At 38.4% G+C, this 19,243-nt stretch overlaps 1 protein-coding gene across 1 annotated transcript in view; it reads right to left on the bottom strand.

The window, feature by feature from the left end:
• PDCD6IP (programmed cell death 6 interacting protein) overlaps positions 1–16,732 on the bottom strand; it is a 57,715-nt gene extending 40,983 nt beyond the window's left edge. Inside the window, exons 1-3 of the mRNA XM_006200630.4 lie at positions 16,360–16,732; positions 4,857–4,911; positions 3,231–3,300 (exon numbers count right to left, since the gene is read on the bottom strand). Coding sequence (XP_006200692.1) covers positions 3,231–3,300; positions 4,857–4,911; positions 16,360–16,568 — 334 coding nt within the window. The 5' untranslated portion in view covers positions 16,569–16,732. The remainder of the gene's footprint in view (positions 1–3,230; positions 3,301–4,856; positions 4,912–16,359) is intronic.
• Positions 16,733–19,243: the final 2,511 nt, after the last annotated feature.

The raw sequence follows: 19,243 nt of genomic DNA, 5'->3' as shown, positions 1-19,243 counted from the left end.
AGAAGACGACAAAGGAAACAGAAGAGTCTCTCAGGAAAAAGGGAGCTCAGAGAAATAAATTGCAAGACTGAGAGTTTGGAAAATCTTGAGAATATGGTAAAAGCACAAAATGTGAGTGGTCATGGAGCAAGTAAGACATCCAAATACACACAGAGCCATACAAGAAAGTCATAGTCTAAATATGAAGCAACTTACCAACCATATGACAGAAAGTTAGTGGAGTTGAAACAGAATGGAATACATTCCAAGCAATAGATAAAAGTAAACATTTTATGTATAAGATACACAACTCAGCCTGCTATATTTCCCATAAACAATGCATCCCAAGCTGCAGTCTGTCATTTTATTTTGATAATTTCTCATGTTTCAAAGAAATCTTTTTTCTTTTATGATTTCGTCTATCATATCTAAACTTAAGGGTTTTTTTTAAAATATTCAATTCTCCTTTCTTCAAAGAGTTTTTCCTCAATAGTCAACTCCATTCTTGTTTTTCACCTGAGCTCTTCTTTTTCACTAAGTTTTTCAAAATGAAAACAGTTTGATTATAAATAAAAATAGATGTTCTTAAATTCAGCTAATTGTTTAAACGCACACACACACACAAGAAAATAAATTAAAAATGATCCAATATCAAATCTCCCAGAGTTCCCCAGTAATCTTTTGTTGAGTATCTTGATAAATAACTATATATATGTAGGTCCACATACCCCGTTTTCCACAAACAGTACACTACACCATACTCAGGGTGTCTGGAATGCACAACTCCAGGAAGCAACAATACCCTGGGTTCTATACTAACGGCATCCCAAGCAGACCAGTCTGGGGCCCCCTGAGCTATGGAGATGCACCAACTCTGTCCTGTAACAGACCTTTTATTCAATATTCAATGGACATAGCTTTACAGGACAACAAATAACATATCTGCATTATCATTCTTAATAATCTAAAATAACACAATATTCAAATGAATATGTAGCCATGCTTTATTTAACCAAAACATTACTGATGGATATTTAATTGCCAATACTTCTTACTAGAAATGCCCTGATGACCTACCTCCTGCTTTATTTACGCTCTTAATTTTTTTTGCTTCCCATTTATTCTAGGTCCCTGGTTTACGAACTTAACCTATCTCACTTAAGTATCTCCTAGCTCTCCTGTCATCTGCTCCCTATTCTCAGACAAACAATTGGCTTACCACTACAGCACCAAAAGTCCTTTCCTTGATCTTGCCTCTCTCTCAGCATAAGGCTCCCTTTGTCCCCAAATCCTTTCTGCATGCTTTCTGAAGTCAGCCACCTACAAGTGCTCCCCACATTTCCTGGCTTCTGATCCTCCCCTTAACCTGCCACAGTCTGACTTCTTCAGCATGCCCCGAGTGAAACTTCCTTCTCTGACAATTCCAGTGAATCTACAACCTTGTATGTCATGACCTGCCACAATGTCTCTGTGCAATAATGTTCAGAGTCATCTGAAGGTATTTCAAAGACATGAATTCCAGTGGCCCACGGTGAGATTCCCTATCACATCTGGCATTCTGTACCTTTATCTTTAAAGATGCAATTTGTATTTTTAACGTATTCCCCAGGTAATCATAATGTGCAGACAGGTTTGGGAACCACTGGACTACACAATCTTTGAAACTCTTCTGGCATTCAATTCCATATCCCTGTTTTTCCCTGGTTCCTCTAAGATCTGAAAGCTTTTTCTCAACTGCATTTCTAGGAACCTCTTCCTTCATTTCCCCTGAATGTTATATTCCCCGGCTCTGGCTTTCATACTTTCCCCAATCTATCATCTACCGCAGAGGAAATAAATTCATTATCATTTAATGAAAGCTGTTCCCAAATCTGTGTCTCTACCTCTTTTGAGCTTTAAATACATTATTTCCAAATCCCAGAGAGAAATTTCCACCCAGATGTAACATGGCAAAGCCAAACTTAACCTGTCTATTGAAAGGAATTATCATCCACAGGTCAAACCAAGTTATAAATCTTAGACTCAACCTTCAACTCCTACTCTTCCTTTTGACAGATACCAGCAGATCCACCAGTTTCATCTCTGAACTACCTCTCAGACCCACCCCTTCCCTGACCCACATATACTACCTACCTTGTCTAGTCTCATCTCTCACCAGTCTAACTGATCTCTATCTCTTTAGTCTCTGGAGTTAGGCATCCTGGAGTCATATCCGGCTTCATTAGTCTTTGCTGTATGATCTTAGAAAGTCACTTATTCTTTCTAAACCAGTTTGTACAACTGGTAATAACAGTGCCTTTCATTGGGCTATTAGGGAATTTAGTACGATAGTGTGTATAAAGTCCTTTCACAGTGCGCAGGTGGAATAAGTACTCAATATATAGTAGTTATTAACACATAAGAGGAAAGAACACAAATTCACAGTATATTTCCAACTCGTCACCATCTACTCTCCAATGTCTTCACCCCCCCATCCCCAATATACCCACAGTTTCAAGCTTTAACAATACTAATATGTATTACATATAGTAACTTATACTATACGACATTGTTATGTAATATTATGCAGTACATATTCTATAATGCAAACACATTATATAATATATAGTTATACGTAACATAACGTTAACATCATTCATTGCCGCTAATATTTACTGAGCCTTGTTCTAAGGATTTGACTTGTATTCACTCATTTAATCCACACAAGAACCCAATGAAATAAACAGTACCTCACAGTACTGTTACCCACTTCACAGATGAGAAAATTAATGCGCAGAAAGGTGAACTTGCTGAGCTGGTAGAGCAAAAAAGCCTTTACTCTTCTGACCTTTGGTTATAATGTTCTACCTGTAATAATATTTTGTATCTGGAAAAACCAAATTCATCCTTCAAAGCCTCACTCAAACATTGTTTGCTTTCAACAGGCAGAATTAACTACTTCCTCATCTATGCTCCCATAGTTTGTTCAAAGACTACTGTACTCCCTGCTATATTTTAGAAGGATCAACTGTCTTCCCAACCAGACTGAGTACAACTATCTAATTCATTTTTAAAACTAGGACAGTGCCTGGCAAGGCATAGGCTCTCTACAAATATTTGGAAATTGCATTAAAAGTTGAAGTTAAAAAAAAAAAAGAAACAAATTTTTTTATTATTTACAAAGAGTCAGGAGAGCAATTTTAAAAACCTAAAACAACAATACAAAGTATTTAGACCAAGTTTCCTATCATTTTTATTTAAAAATTACATACCCAATTTTACGGATCCTCCAAAAAGTGAACCTTTATCAAAAGCATCCTTCCAAGTAAATGTCAAACAGATCTTGATAAAAAGAGAAAAAAGAGAAAATTATGTTACCTTCCTGGACCTCATCAAATAAGTCTCTTTCGAATAAAAATCGACAATGAAGAAAAGGCAAAAGCTTCAACCTGTCTAAAACAGTATCTTCTCTAATCAATCAACTCCTTCTCCTTTTTGTGGACCATAAAATTTTCTCTTCTATAAGTAAAAAACTGGCACTAGGCTATTTCAAATGGTCATTCTGCCTCAGTAAATGCACCTATATTGTCTTCTTCAGCAAACACGACCTTACTCATCTTTACAATTACACAGTGGCTTAAACAGTACAAGTACTTAGTAAATGACTGTCAAATAAGCCAAAAGAAGTAAAGGCAACAAAGTAAGTGCTACAGGTTTCCTAGCAGATAAAATTAAAAACTATTCCATGATGGCAAAAGTAGGAGAATGTTTACCTTTGGAAGGCAGGATGAGATGATATTTTATTTCTTGATTTGGGTGGTGGCTATACATGTAAATTCACTTTGTGAAGATTCAAGCTACACACACAACATGTTCACTTTTCTGTATGTATGTTATACATGAGTAAAGTCTACTTAATTAAAAAACTGAATTTCATTCTTCTAAAGTAGTCCACATGTGAAGATTAAAAAGATCTTAGCCTCTTTTATTTATATACCACAATTCATACAAAACTTTAAACCCTGAATTAGAGAAATTTTCAATACACACCCAAACTATCAAACTGTAGTAATTCTAAATAATAAAATTGAAAAAGGAAAAAAATAAAAATAAAAAACAAAAGACAGAAAAAAAAAATACACACCCAAACTAGAGGGAAAAACACAAGGAACTCACACATACCCATCACCAGTTTCAGCCTTCTGCCCTTCTTGGTTCATCTAACCTCACTTCCCAACCCCACTTCCAACACACACTCTTTTTCCTGGAGTATTTCAAAGGAAATCTCACCATATTATTTGATCTGTAAAAATTTTAGTACCAGAATGTTTAAAGTATTTTTTATAAAGTAAAATTTAGAAATGTCACACAAAAACTTTTAGCAACTCTCCCAAATAAAACTGTAAGAAATCAGCATTTTCAATATCTAGCCTTTAAGAGAAAGTAAAAATTGACATACTTATAGTACAATATCTAATCATAAGAACATTTGCAAATTTATATGCAAATACAACTTGTGCAAATAATTTTTAAAGCACACAAGCTAGACTAATACTTCCTGAATCACAGTTTCCTATTTTATTCCGTAAAAACCAAAGGAAAGGACACCAGAGATTATATTAGTCTACAGATTCTATCGATTAAACAGTGCAACCCAACACACTGCATGAGCCGCGAAGTGACTGAGGAATGACATGAACAGAATTTCCAGGAGACTCTTCAAAAGGATATAGATTCATATCAGATGGGCTTTACAAATTTCTAATTTGTATTTTAAAAGTCTCATAAAAACTTAATGACAGTGAAGAGGCACCATTTATTTTAGTAAAATACCACAGGCAGGAGGAAATGGGTGATTCACCATTATCATAAACCTTTAAAACAAATTAAAGACTTACCTGGTTTTCAGAAAATGGAAATTTGGGTTCAATGGAACAGATCTGGTCATAATATCTAAAAAACAGAGCAAATTTGTTTATTTTTCTTTTTGTCTCCCTTCCCTGAGGAGACATACCAAAAAAATATTACTAAGACCCATGTAAAGCAGCATACTGCCTATATTTTCTTCTAGAAGTTTTATGATTTCAAATCTTACATTTAAGTCTTTAATCAATTTTGAATTTATTTTTGTGCATGGTGTGAGAAAGTAGTCCAGTTTTCCCAACACTATATACTGAAAAGGTTGTCTTTTCCCTATTGTATAGAAGATTAAGAGGTACCAACTTTCAGCTGCAAAATAAATGAGTCACGAGTTTGGAATGTAGTCAATAATTACGTAGTATCTTTGTATGGCAATGGATGGCATCTCGACTCACTGTGATTATTTTGAAATGTATAGAAATATCGAATCACTATGCTGTTTGACAGAAACTGACATAGTGCTATAGGTCAATTCTACTCCAAAAACAAACAGAAAAAGAGATCAGATTTGCAATCACCAGATAAGGGGGTTTGGGGGAGGAGGAATTTAATCACAGCAGTCAAAAGGTACAAACATCCAGTTATAAGATAGGTAAGTACCAGGGATGTCATGTACAACACAATAAATATAATTAGCACTGCTGTATCTTATATATGAAAGAAGAGTGGTTAAGAGAGTAAATCCTAAGGGCTCCATCACAAGAAAAAAAAACTGTTTTCTATTTCTTTGATTTTGTATCTGTATGAGATGATGGATGCTCACCACAGTTACTGTGATAATCATTTCATGATGTATGTATATCAAATCATGATGCTGTACATCTTAAACTTATACAGTGTTGTATGTTAATTTTATCTCAATAAAACAGGAAGAAAAAACTGTAAAAAAATAATTAATTGATAAATTAAATATAAAAAGAGGTCAAAATGTAAAATTACCAGAGCTAAATTAAAGATCACATAGATTTATGCAAATAGAACCGATTTAAGGTGGGGAGGGAGTATCTCAAGTGATAGAACTCATGCTTAGCATGCAGGAGGTCCTGGGTTCAATCCCCAGTAACTTCTTTAAAAATAAATAAATAAATAAACCTAATTACCTCCCCCACCACCACCAAAAGAAAAACAAAGGATTAGTTTAAGAATATACTAAAATTACACATGCTTACTTTGAGTGGCCCACAAATCAAATTTCAATAAGCCATTTTAAGGTTAATTAATATAATATTTTAATGGATAAACCAGTAGCTAAAATGCATGCAATGAAAAAACTGTAAACAAAAAACTGTAACACTAAAGAAAAATATTTATTACTATCACTGGCTAAAAGCAAACTTACATCTGCCTAGGAAAACAATATATTTCTTAAAATACTATTTCTTATTAAGGTAACTGTTTATATCCAGTTAGGCAGATTAACACCTCTGGTAAACTACTGATCAAAAACAGGTTTACCAACTTTCATATATGACTTGGGTACGTCTGCTCCTGCACCTGCCCATCTCCACCACTGCCACGCAGTTCATCAAAGCTTCCACTCTCCCTTTAAAGTAGACTGATCCCTTTAAAGTAGACTGTTTCCTAGCCAACTTCCCAGTCTCCTTTCCTCCTTTCTCATCTTCTTCATTTTCGGTCCTCCACACAGCAGCCAGAGACACCATCAAACACGAGGATGTCTTCCCCTATCAGGCTGACCTTTGAGCTAGCAAAGCGATTGAGGGGGCAGGGGTGTGGGTGGTTCAAGGTCAAGCTTTCTTCACAGGCCTCTAATGTTTTTTCCTTCCCTTATTATCTCCCTGCCCCTCCCCTCAACCCTATCACCAGGGCTCTTTGCAATTGTTATTTCTGAGGTGAGGTTTTCCGGAGGGGTGGGACCAATATGTCAGAGATCAAGTTTTTGGCTGGCATGGCAATGAGTTTGGTTACAAAGAACAACTGAGCAATTAAGTAAACACACTGAAGCTAATGGGAGTCAGCTTTCTAACTAGCAGAGAAAGGAAGGTAGGAAGCTAGAAGAAATGCTATGGCTTTGGATCAGAATTGGAGGCATCAGTGTGAACTCATCTTTTAATATAGCATAATGTAGATATAAAAGGAGGTATAAATATGAATGTGTGTGTCTATCTCCTAAATGTATATGCTCATAAGTCCTAGAAGCAATAATACCTCAGTAGCAGTAAGCACACTTGGAGCCCAGATAAATAGTGCTCTGCATTAAAGGAAGCCAGTGCTCCTTAGAGAATGGTTGGCTCCATGGCTGAGGCTGAAAATTCAAGAGCCAAGCCTAAAGCATCCAGCTATGCCAGAATGTTAAGGATATACTCAAAAAATGATGACACATCAAAAGAACACAAGAACTAGCTTTAAGCAGCTCCCATGAGCCAAGTTTAGAACAATTTAAATAAATAACAAATCATAACCCACTGAGGAAAATTCTAAAGTAAACAAAATAAAGAGAGGAATAGGGAAAGCTCTACCCTACAGTACAATGACAAATAATAAATCTAGAAGAAATAATGAAGTTATAAAGTCACCATTTGGCACCTTTCATAATATAATATCTAATTCGGGTAAAATCACTAATGGAAACTATAACATAAAAGTTTGACAGAAACAGGATTATTACAAAATCTCAAAGTACCTCCCCACAAAATACTTACTAATTAGTACAACTTATTTATTAACTGTGAGGTCAAGAAACCTGGGAGACATCATCTCAACAAAGTGATAAAAGTTAAACATTACCAGCAATGGGACAAATCAACCTCGTGTTTTTCCTGATATGCACTAAAAAGAACACAGCATCACTCTGGTGGTACTACAGCCCCCAAATGCATATTCACAAGAAAATATGAGGGAAAGCTTTATTGAGGGACACTCTACAAAGTAACTAGCCTGTATTCTTAAAAAATGCCAAGGTCGTGAAAGACAAGGAAAAACTGAGGAACTATTCCAGACTGAAGAAGACTAAAACAGCAATTAAATGCAACACAGAATCTGCGGTTAGCTCCTGGACCTCTAAACATTATTGGGGGAATTAGCAAAATTTGAATGAGCGCTATAGAGTAAATGGTAATAATCAATCAATGTCAATTTCCTGATCTTAAAAGTTGTACTGTGGTTACGTAATAGAGTATTCTCGCATTTAGAAAAAGAACTCTGAAGTATTAAGTGCTCAAACCCTTTAATGGATTCCCATTACACTTTAAACTACATCCAAAATTTAGACAAGGTGGTCTGGCACTACCTGGCCATCATTCAACTCTCCAGCCTGATCTCAGAATATTCACGACACATTCTAGTCACTAAAATTCCATGCTCTCTCCTGGCTCGGGGCCTTCGCACATTTTTTTCCTTGTACTTGGAAACTTTCTTATCACAAGTTCCCATTTCTCTTGTCCTCATTCATTTATGCATTTAACAAAGATATACTAAGAATTTACTATGCACCAAGCAGTTCTAGAACATAGGAATTGAGCAATATATAAACTTTTAAAACTTTGTGCCCTTGTAGAGTTTACTTTTAGAAGGGGATACAAAACAAGAAAAATAAGTAAAAATATAGTATAGCAGACAGTGCTAAGTGCTATGCAGAAAAATAAAGAGGTGAGAGGGATAAGGTATGTGTATGGGGTGAGGTGAGAAGACTAGTTTTTTTTTTTAATAACATGGTCATTTGACTACACAGAAGAAAAAAATAAAAAATCTTAACACATCATCAATAGTAGAGAAGGCATGAAGAGGTGATGAGATATGAGAGAAAAGCATTACGAGTCAAGGGAAGAGCAAGAGCCAAGAGTACGCCTGACAGTATCCCTGCCATGATAAAGAGGCGTGTGACCACAAAGCGGGCACAGGAGGAAACAGCAGGAGATGAAATCAAGAAATAATGATGCCTTGAGTGCAACTTGTAGGACTTTTGGCTCCTACCATACAGAGTAAGAGAAGGAACCATCAGCAGGTCTGGACAAGAGTAACACAAGCCAATCTATTTTCAGAGTTGCCCTGCCCTGGCTGCTGTGTGGAAAACTGACTTGCAGGTGTGCAAGCACAGAAGCAGAGGTGAGTAAGGAAGCCACTGCAGAGACCAGTCAAGGGAGAATCCCCAGTGGTGGCAGAAGTGACGTGCCAGTCGATCTAACTTCTTGTTTAAATTAGTTCCCCTCTTCACAACCTCTCAGGCCTTTGAATTTTTCCTTCAGAGAACTTACCACAACTGGTAATATATTTATTTGTGGGATTACGTTTAATGCCTTTTCTCTCAAAGGATTCTAAACTCCATGAAAGTATAAAGTGGCTCTGTTCCTTCCGTTTCACTGTTAGCTCCAAACAAATGAAACAGTAAAATGCAGTGTCTAAAAAACAACTTTTTTTCTTATCTCCAAAAAGTAAAACCTAAGATTCTCTGTTTTGGGAATGAACAGGAGCTACCAAAGAACATGCCCATAGGTGAGAATAGCAAGTACCAAGGGCCTGAGGCCACAGTGTGCCTAAGGGCATGCACATCACAGCAAGGAAGTTGATGTGGCCACAGAGCAGGGACTGGCATACTTTTTCTGAAAAGGGCTACTCTAGGCTTTGCCAAGCAAAAGGTAAAATCAAGGATAATATGCAAGTACTTATATAACCAGAGAGAAAACTCTTGCCCTGCCCTGTACCATTTTTATCTGGGTTGGACCATCTCAGATGGTGAAAACACTAGGTACACAGTTGTCTAACTGCCATTAGCTGGAGACTCTGAAGGAAGAGTACCCAGTCTGGTGGCGAGAAGTCCAGGGGAGGGAGGTGGGCAATGGCCAACACAGTCCGTTTCACTCTCTGCTCCAGCGACACACGAATTCTGGCATGCCTTCCTCTCCTCCCAGAGTCCAGCCATCTCAACTTTGGCAACTGGCACAGATGGCAGGAGACAAGGCAATTTGCTGTGTCATCAATTCCCAGTTTGAGACTCCACCATTCACTGCTAAGCCGTTGCAAGCAGAAACCCAACATGTAGGTGGCACCAGAGCAAGCTCTGGGCAGCAGAGAGGCATGGCCAAAGGCCTGGGAGGAAGACACTGGAATAAAGGGCAGGATGGGGCAGAGGGAAACACCCCAGCTAGGTCTCCAAGGCTCATAGTGCCAACCGCCAGTGGTGCCCATGGACCACACAAAAACAGGCAGCTAGGCAGGCCTTAGTCTGCTAACCTCTGCTTAAACGGAGCAAAGAAGGAAGTAGTAGGAGATAAAGCTACTTGCTCTGCAAATGGATCAGGAAAAAAAGAAAGACTAAACAGAATGCACTAAAGTTTTTATACCTATCCTTTTCACTCCAAAGCTTTTGGGGTCAACTCTCAAAACTTGAGTTTTATTGGGGAAACAGTTCATTTATACCCTATATTTAAAAGACTAGAAGCTATGTGATGGAACCCTCAAAGTAAAATAGCTGTCTCAGGACAGGTCATGTAACTTGAAGTGTAAGTACTATGGAATGGCAGCCATTGGAAATCTGACTCCATAATATGGAGTAAACATCAACAGAGAGACCAACTAATGATTTTCAAAAGAAAGCAACCATTGCTAACAACCATTGCTAACAACCATTGCTAACTGCAGGCAAAATGCTGCTCCTTCAGTACCACATACAATGAGCTACTCCTTCGATGTAATTCCACCATATCCAACCCCGCATATATAGTTCAGCCTGGATCTCAGGTATCAAAGTTCTCTAGAGAGGGAACCGAACAGAACAAGAGACTCTACCACACCCCTCTCTCTATCACTGAAATATGCTTTACTGTATCAGCAGACTCTAGCTCAGGATATACCTCTCCCAAAGTAGACCTAGGCTGCAAGTTGTCCACTAGTGGGAAGATGGAAAGCCAGTATGCTATACTAGAGTAGAAAGAAAAACAAACACACACACACACACTGTCAGAAATAATACTGCAAAGAACTTGTATCGTTTAAATTTTCACTTATTTTTAAAATAAGATCTTTATCAACTATAAAACCCTGATTTCCAAATAAAATTAACATGCTATTTTGGTAGGGGAAAAAAAAATCTTAAACATTCTTTAAAGGTGTGATGCCATAGTGGGCAGACCTCAGGCTTCCAAGTCAGACAGCCCTGCATTTGATTTCAACTCCACCAACTCTTAGCTGTTTGACTATATGCAAATTTCCCAACCTCTCTAAACCCTTCCTAAATTGAGGGCAATCTCACTTAATTTAAGTATGAGGAACAAAGGATAAAATATAGACTAAATGCTTAAAACAGTACCTGGACAAATTGCACATGGTGGACAAATGGTAACTACAGAGTACTTTGCAACTATTCAGAAGTGTTTTATACTTTCGCCAGTATTTCATAAAACTCAATCACTTTAGAGAAGATATCTAAAACTCAACTCTTAAAAATCTCATGAAAAGGAAAACAAAATGAATATATTTCTTTAAATATACCAAAAATAAGAAAAGGACAAATTTCCACTAGAAATTCTAGTTTTTAAAAAATGTGTTTTTAGGGAGAAAGGTGTAGAGATGAGAACAACCAATCCACTTAAGACAAAGTGAAACTGCCATGCAAATTCACATAACCCATCCAGCTCCATTCAGTATTTAGGGCTGAGCAATCCTGCCTACCAACCTGAGAGAGAAACAAGAGAATCCAAAGAGTGGGGCCAGATAATGGTCAGAGTTAATAGCTGTTCCCTGAACCTTATTTTCACACTTCCTTCTTTGCTCAGTTTATCGCATGAAGAATCATTAATAAAGCACTGCTAAAGCAGAGTGTAGTAGAAAGTAAATAGTTAGGGAGGCAAGAGGTCAAGATCTTAGTCTAATCCTGCCACAAAGTTAATCAGCTGTGTAGCTTAAACCCGTGTGCAGAATTTTCTGAGAGATGATTCTCTCTCGGGTTACAAAGAATGAAGATAGCCCTGATAAGCTATTTTATTTATTAAACCTTAGAAAAGTCAGAATACAGAAAAGCAAGGATTTTAAATCTTCCTTTAAATTTTCATGTTTATTCACCTAAGCAGAACAAAATTCCTGAGCCAAATTAAGGTCTGCTAACTACAGACACTCTTTGAGACCAAGGGTCAAGTATTAATGTATCTTTATATTCACCACACTATTTGATTAACAGCAGCAACGTCACTAGGGTTAATATTATCTCAGTATCTTCAACAATCAGAACGTAAGCAAAAGCTTACTTGGAAAAAAATTCAGAAATTGAGACTAGTCCCATCAACTTAATTTCATAAATGAAAAAGGTACAACCATAATGCAACAAACTAGATACTAACACCCCAAAAAGTGATAGACAAATCTATTTAGAAACTTTACAAAATCTACATTAAAAACTCTTTGAGTTAAAACAATACTAAAATTACAAACTATTAAAAAATGTCAGTGAGAATACTACATATCAAAACTAGTGGGATGCAACCAAAAGCAGACTTAGAAAAAACATACAGTCCTAAAATGAATGTATTTTAAAAAAAATGCAAAGCTAATCACTCAATTGAAAAAGAAAAGTGAATGAGAAAGCAGAAAACAAACAAACAAACAAAAAATAGATTTGGTTTTAAAAAAGGAAAAAGGTGGCTTTTAGCAAATCTATCAGGGGACAAAATCATACATAATACATGCACCAAGTCGGGAATAAGGAAAAAACTGTAACTACAGATTATGAGGAGAATAAAACATTTTGCAAGGACCTCTGTGTGACAAAAGATACCACATCCATAATGATAAGACAAGAAACAGATTTGAAGATGATATATGCAATACACATAATGGAAAAAAGATAAATAGCCAGAAAATATACATAACTCTTAAAAATCAGTAAAGAAAAAAAACAATCAACATAGAAAACGGGCAAAGAAAAAGAACAGGCAATTCACAGAAAAAGAAACTAAGTGGCCAGTAAACCAAAGATGCTTGACCTCTGAGAAATCAAGGCAATGTAAACTAAAACCGGGTACCATCTCTCACCCATCAGTTTAGCAAAAAGCAATCACTTTCAATTATTAATCAGTGAGTATTCCCAAGGATGTGAAGGAAAAAAAACTTCACTATTACCTGTAAACAACCACTATAGAAATGAAAATGTAAATATCCTATTCTAGCTAAACAAAGAGATCTGAATAAACAACCTACTCTACTCTCCCCCAAAATTCCACTAAAAAGGGAATAAAAAATTAAAAAGACGTAAATGCACAAGGACAAAGAGAACGGGAAAGAACACAAGAGCACACAAGAAGTTTCACTGGAATTTTCTAAAAGGTGAAAAGTGAACGAATGAAGCAGAGAAAACAAACTCTAACTGCCTAGAGAGAAGGGAGCCAAACGATGCAGAGAAGCCGGATAGGATCTGAATTCTGAAGAAAAGAGGCATCACTCTCGAAGACAAGAATTAAGTGTGAGTCTGGGAAAGAGGTATGGTTGAAAATCTTTGAAAGAAACCTCTGGGCTCCCATATCCTCCATGAGGAGGGCAGGTTTACTCTCAGGAAAATGTCAGCAATATCACACACAGCTCAGCAGGGAAGAAGGGGACTGGGAGCCTATTATTGGGAATGCTAATCACCTACATCATTATCTCCTTCCTTCCTAGTAGAACAGGATATTTTAGCTGAGTATATGACTGCCCTTAATAAAAATCCCTTTACCTATCCTACTGTTCTGTGAGATGCGGACATACATAATGGCCAATAACAAATGAGCAGGGTGCTGCAGGGCAGTTTCCAGGAAACATCCTGGAGGCTAAGTACCCTGCCTCCTTTTTCCCTTCCTCCATCTTTCTGTCTAAAACTTGGGTATGACTGTTATCTGGACCCTGAGAACAAGGACTCTAGGTTTTACAGAGCAGATCACTGGAAGGAGCCTGAGCCTGATGAACTTCACAGAACCACGATACCATTCCTGGGCCATCAGAACTACCCATCTACCAACTTTTTACACAGGAGTAAAATCATTAATTTAACTGATAATTTGAGATCTACCATACACAGCTGAATCCAACCCTAATACAGTAACATAGATGACATAAAACTAAAATAGATAATATAAAAAAATGCATACATGATCGCTGAAATCGACAACCTCCACTCCCTCTGATCAAATTTCAGAAAGATGACAACTAGGCTTTATCATGGAAGGAGACTAGGAGCTTTCTCTCTGAAAACACTAATCACCACAAAAGACACGGAAGCTGTTATCTAGAGCTTATCCCCGCCCCCTAAGAACCAGCGGGGTTTCCATCTGATCATACCTTAGTTTAATGCTCACTATTTACCAAGGCTCTTCTAATCAATTTGTAGTTAAAGTCACTTGATAAAGGATAACATTCACTCAATATTATAATACATAAATACAGTTTTAATACTATAGTTAGTAACAATAAAAAGGCAAGTCCACTACCCGACCATATGTGGAGCTGTGTAGCAGTACTTATCAAGCTAGCCTCTATTCTTCAGGAATTAGCTTAAACTCTCTTTTTCAAAAATTTTATTTAAGTTTATTAATTTAAAAATATGTTCAATTTACACAATTATCCAGACACAATTATTAAAAGTAAAATATCCTGCTTGACTGAACACCCCCCAACTGTTTGATTTTTACAGCAAAGGTACACACCTCCATTATAAAATTTTACAGACTGTAGTGTATCCATTAGCTTACCCTAACTCCACTAGAAGAGCATAAAGTGAAAAAATGTGCTAACGTGAGGACAATATAGAGGTGACTAAAGAAACAGTTAAAGAGACTGTCTCTGCAATATCCCCATTTATTCCTAGGAAAAGACCAAAAGAATGAACAAATGAATGAAGTTTTAAACTTCACAGAACCACTATTCACCAGTCTCTCTTGTCTGTAAGTCTTAAATCCATGCACCAAATGTCTCTGAACTCCTCCTCCTGACTCAAGCTCCTTAAGGGTTGGGATCAAACCTAATCGATTCATGTGTTCATTATACCAGAGCTCATGTTTTTTTTAACACTACTAATGAAAAATCCTCACTGAATGCTACTCATGGCCACATAAGAACTGCTTGGGAGTTTTTTTTTTCTTTTACAGAACATTAATTCTAAAGAATGGCTAAATACTTATAGGTTAGCTTAAAAAAAATGTTTACACTAAGTATCAACCTAGTGATCTTTGCAACCCAACAATCTTATCTTTAAAATTGACACCAATGGGTCATAATCTCTCTGAGGGATCTATTCAGTATCCTGGAGAACCAGCTCTTCCCTAGTCCATACTAACATTACTTTAATCCACTGCGCATGGAGAAGTTAAACCAGCAGAGTGACTCAGACAAGGGTAATTAAATTAGGCCATTTCCCATCATTATACATGGGCACAAGCCAACCCAATCAGAGGCCTTCCCTGAACTTTCACCAGAGCAAAAAAGAAACACACTCTTACATAAGATCCTGAGCATTAAGACCACTATAATTACAGGAGAGCGGGTAGCCATCTCTTCCAATACAGAAACAAAGCTCTCCTAAGAAGGAATCAACCTGAAGGCAAGATGATCTCCAGAAATGCCTAAAGCTAAGGAAGCCATATTCCTTGACTTTTCAGTTACTAGAACAAGCAAGCTAGTTTAACCTGAGCTTCTCCTACTTGGATCTTAATACAGCTGTGTTTTTCCTGTGAAACAAGGAGAATATGCTACACGTAGGAAATGAGTTCATTAACAAGGTAGACGAAAAAAAATTTTTAACTATAAAATGCTTATAAAAATGTTCTGCCATTCTAACTGGAAAACTACTACCAAAGGAACTCTAGTTAAATACAGCATTAACTCAATAAACATGGGCTAAGAACACAAATTTACTCCATGATGTGCACACCTGTTTGTGAACAAACTGATTCCAAGCAACCTATCATGAACATTCTGTCACTCAAGTTTAATTTCAAATAATGGCAGCTCCTAACCTACGGAATTCTACGTGTCACTTGATTACGAGGAACTTAGGAAAATGACTCGTTTCAAGTGGACAGCAAAAACAAGTAAAGTAATAAAAGTAAAATAAGTAAAAAAATTTGTTCCAGTGTCCCAATTCTGCCACCTTCCTCAAGCAACTGTTATTATGAAATCCAAATCTGACCAACAAAGTTTCGCGGCGATGCAAAAACGGGAAGAGACAGGAGTCTCAGAGACCCCCAAAAAGTGAAGAAAAGTAGTTCTGGGTAAACGTGGCAAGAGACCTCAGTACGTGGCAGACCCTCCCTCCCAGGTTGGCCTAGGCCGGGCGGACCAAAGGCTAGGGTGGGCAGCCAGCGGAAGCGGGTAGGGTGACCGGCGGCCTGCGGGGCGGCTCCTGCTCGTTAGGAAGGAATGCAAACCACACCTACGCGCCCGGCCAAGCCTGGGCGGGGCGGCCGGGCCTGGGCCGTGGGTAGGAAGGAGGCAGCCAGGAAGGGCGGAGGAAGCAAGGGGAACAGCCGGCGGCCCACAACCTCCCCGGCCCGGCCCCGGACCAACCTCAGGAGCGTCTCGAGCGCGCCCTCATGCTTGTCCAGCGGGCGGCCAAGCGCCGCGCGGCGCAGCTTGCTGAGCTCCTCGGCCGCGCGGCAGTACTGGGCCTGCTCCTCCCCGCCGCTCGGATAGGTCTGCTGGATGAACTTCACCAGCGGCTTGGCCAGGTCCACCTCCGAGGTCTTTTTCAGCTGTACTGAGATGAACGTCGCCATGGCGAGCGCCTCAGCCGCCCTGCGGGCCAAAGAGACCACGAGACGGCGACGAGGGCCAAGGCGCGCGGGGAACGGAGCCGGCGGACGAGCGGACTGACGGGCTGACGGACGTGCGCTCGGCCTGCGGTTGGGATCCGGCCGCTTCCGGGAGCTCCCGCGCAGGCGCACTCGGCGCGCCGCCCGCGGTCACGTGAGAGCGTCCGGACGCCGGCGCAGTTCACCTGGGCCCGCCTCGGCTCAGGCGTGAATCTTTTCTCCGCAGACTGTATTCTCTCCTTCCTCCCTATACTTCGGTGGGTGGGCAGAGCGCTTTTGTAAAAGTGTAAAAGTAAACTATTTTGTGTAAAAGTAACTATTTCTCCACTCGAACTATTTCCCCGCGGAAGTACTCTTGTTACTGCCACCTGCGCGAATTTGCGACGACCTCAGGGTTATTGTGATCTGTGGTAATTCGTTCACCCGGCCGCGGTGTACTGATAGGAGTGCACGGTGAGCGTGGTAGGCAAGGCCCCAGCCAGTGTGCAGCTTAGTCAGGTAAGGACGCAGAGGGTAAGGTGCGCCAAAAGAGTATGGTATGCAGGATATTAGGCTCCCTTGGAAGAACTTAAAGCAATAAAAATAAATAGGTAGTTAGAGGAAGCGTCTTTGAGAAGCTGAGCTTTAAAAGACCTGCAGTTTGAGAAGATGCTTGACATTAGGAGAAAGAAAGAGGGGCAGGGGTAGCAGTGGCACGGGAGAGCCTTATAGACCACGGGGCAAAGGCCCTAGGAGGCAAGCACTGCTCACCTTCAGGGAGGGGAAACAGTGTGACAAAAACTTAAAAAGCAAAGAGAATGGGATGAGGTAAAGTTGAAAGAGTAAATGTTACCAAGCTCAAACTGGTTCTGCTCGTCCCATGACAGGCCAATAAATTGGGAGATGAGGTATTGGGGCAAGGAATAACGACTTTATTCAGAAAGCTGGCAAACCCAGATGGCCGACTAACATCCTGGAGAACCATCTTCCCCCAAGTCAGAATTCACACTCCTTTTATACTAAAAAGGGGAGAAGTCGGTTGTTGCAAACTCATTGGTGTTGGGATCCCTTGTTCTTGCAGCTGTCCACGTTGGGTCAGGTCCTGGTGTTCCTGCAAACCTCGAATAAGACAAATGTTATTTTCTATCCTGCAATTTTACATCTTTATATGAATGGGCAAGTGTCACACCCTTAAAGGTCAAAACCTTGAGAATGGGCTATCCTGTGTATTTTAGGCTATAGGCAACATTCTTTCACAAAAGGTGCAGAATCAGCATGACTCAACACAGGGGAACACAGCAGAGGGTTAAAGTCAAAGGAACATATCTAATAATGGAGTCAGATTTGTTCTTTTCTATTATATAAACAGGCATCAAATCATTCAGAAACTTGTAGGCCAAGTTAGAGAATTTGTATTGTAAAATAAATGGAAAGAAAGTTAGAAACGGCATTTAAGCAATAGTGACATGATACAGTTCAGACTTTTAAAAGGCTACCTTGTATATCAGTCTGATAGGATGTAGTGTGAGGTCTGCAGTATGATCACCTATGATATATTCCAGGCAAAAATGTTTACCTTTACTTTGTCAGTTCTTTGCATCTAACACATACTTTATGAGAAATACAGGGAAGAGAAAAGCAATCTAAATGATACCGCAAAAAGTAACCAAACCAATCCCGAAGGTGGAACATTCTGCAGGATAACTGGCCCCATCTCTTAAATTTGAGGGATGTAGAGTCTAGATTGAATCCTGATTTGAACAGACCATCTATAAAATGCATTTTCAGGACAACTGAAGAAATTTGAATAGAGATGAACTGTAATGAGATGAAAATGTATTGCCATGGAAAAGTGGAGATCATTAACCCAAAAGAACAAGTTACAAAACAGTATGTACATTACCATATCTCATTTTGATTACCAAGTGCCCATATGTGTATTTTACATACTATGAAAAAAGGTCCAGAAGGATTACACCATAAGGTGCTATCAGTTGTAATCTTTAGAAGTGGAAATATATATATATATTTTAAAAACTTGATTTTTTGAACACTTTTACATTTATACAAAAATTGCAATTAGTTCTCATATACCCTAAGCCCCAAAGTAGTACTAATATTATAATTAACAAATTGCATTAGTATGGTTACAATTAAGGAACCAATACATTATTCTCAACTGAAGTCCATACTTCATTCAAATTTCCTTAATTCTTAATGTCCTTTTACTGTTCTGAACACCACATTTTAAAAGTAGTTTCCAAGATTACACAATAGTTGTTTACAGAGCTTGTCTTTAAATTCAGACTAACTCCAAAGGTCCAAACTTTTAAGTACTTCTTTATAATGCCTTGCAAGAGAAAGGTTTACTCATTAAATGACATCTTGAGAAGAAACTACACCAATTAAACAGGAAAAAGTCCTTGCTATAGTTTTGGGAAAGCCAGTACAATTGGAGAAAGATGCTGATGCTGTGAGAAGTTTTAATGTGGCATTTGTGGGAAATGTATACTTTTATTTTCTTTATTTTTATCTGTCTTTTTTGTGTAAGTTTTAATAGCATATATACTTCTTTTGTTATAGAAGTTTATTTTGCCATGGTGCTGTAAAAAAATTTTAATGTATTTTAGTTAAAATATTCTAGGTTAAAATAAATAAAA

The sequence above is a fragment of the Vicugna pacos genome, chromosome 17 (assembly GCF_048564905.1).
Source record: "Vicugna pacos chromosome 17, VicPac4, whole genome shotgun sequence".
Classification (NCBI taxonomy): Eukaryota; Metazoa; Chordata; class Mammalia; order Artiodactyla; family Camelidae; genus Vicugna; species Vicugna pacos.
The sequence above is the reverse complement of the archived record's forward strand: the minus strand, read 5'-3'. Positions and strand labels throughout refer to the sequence as shown.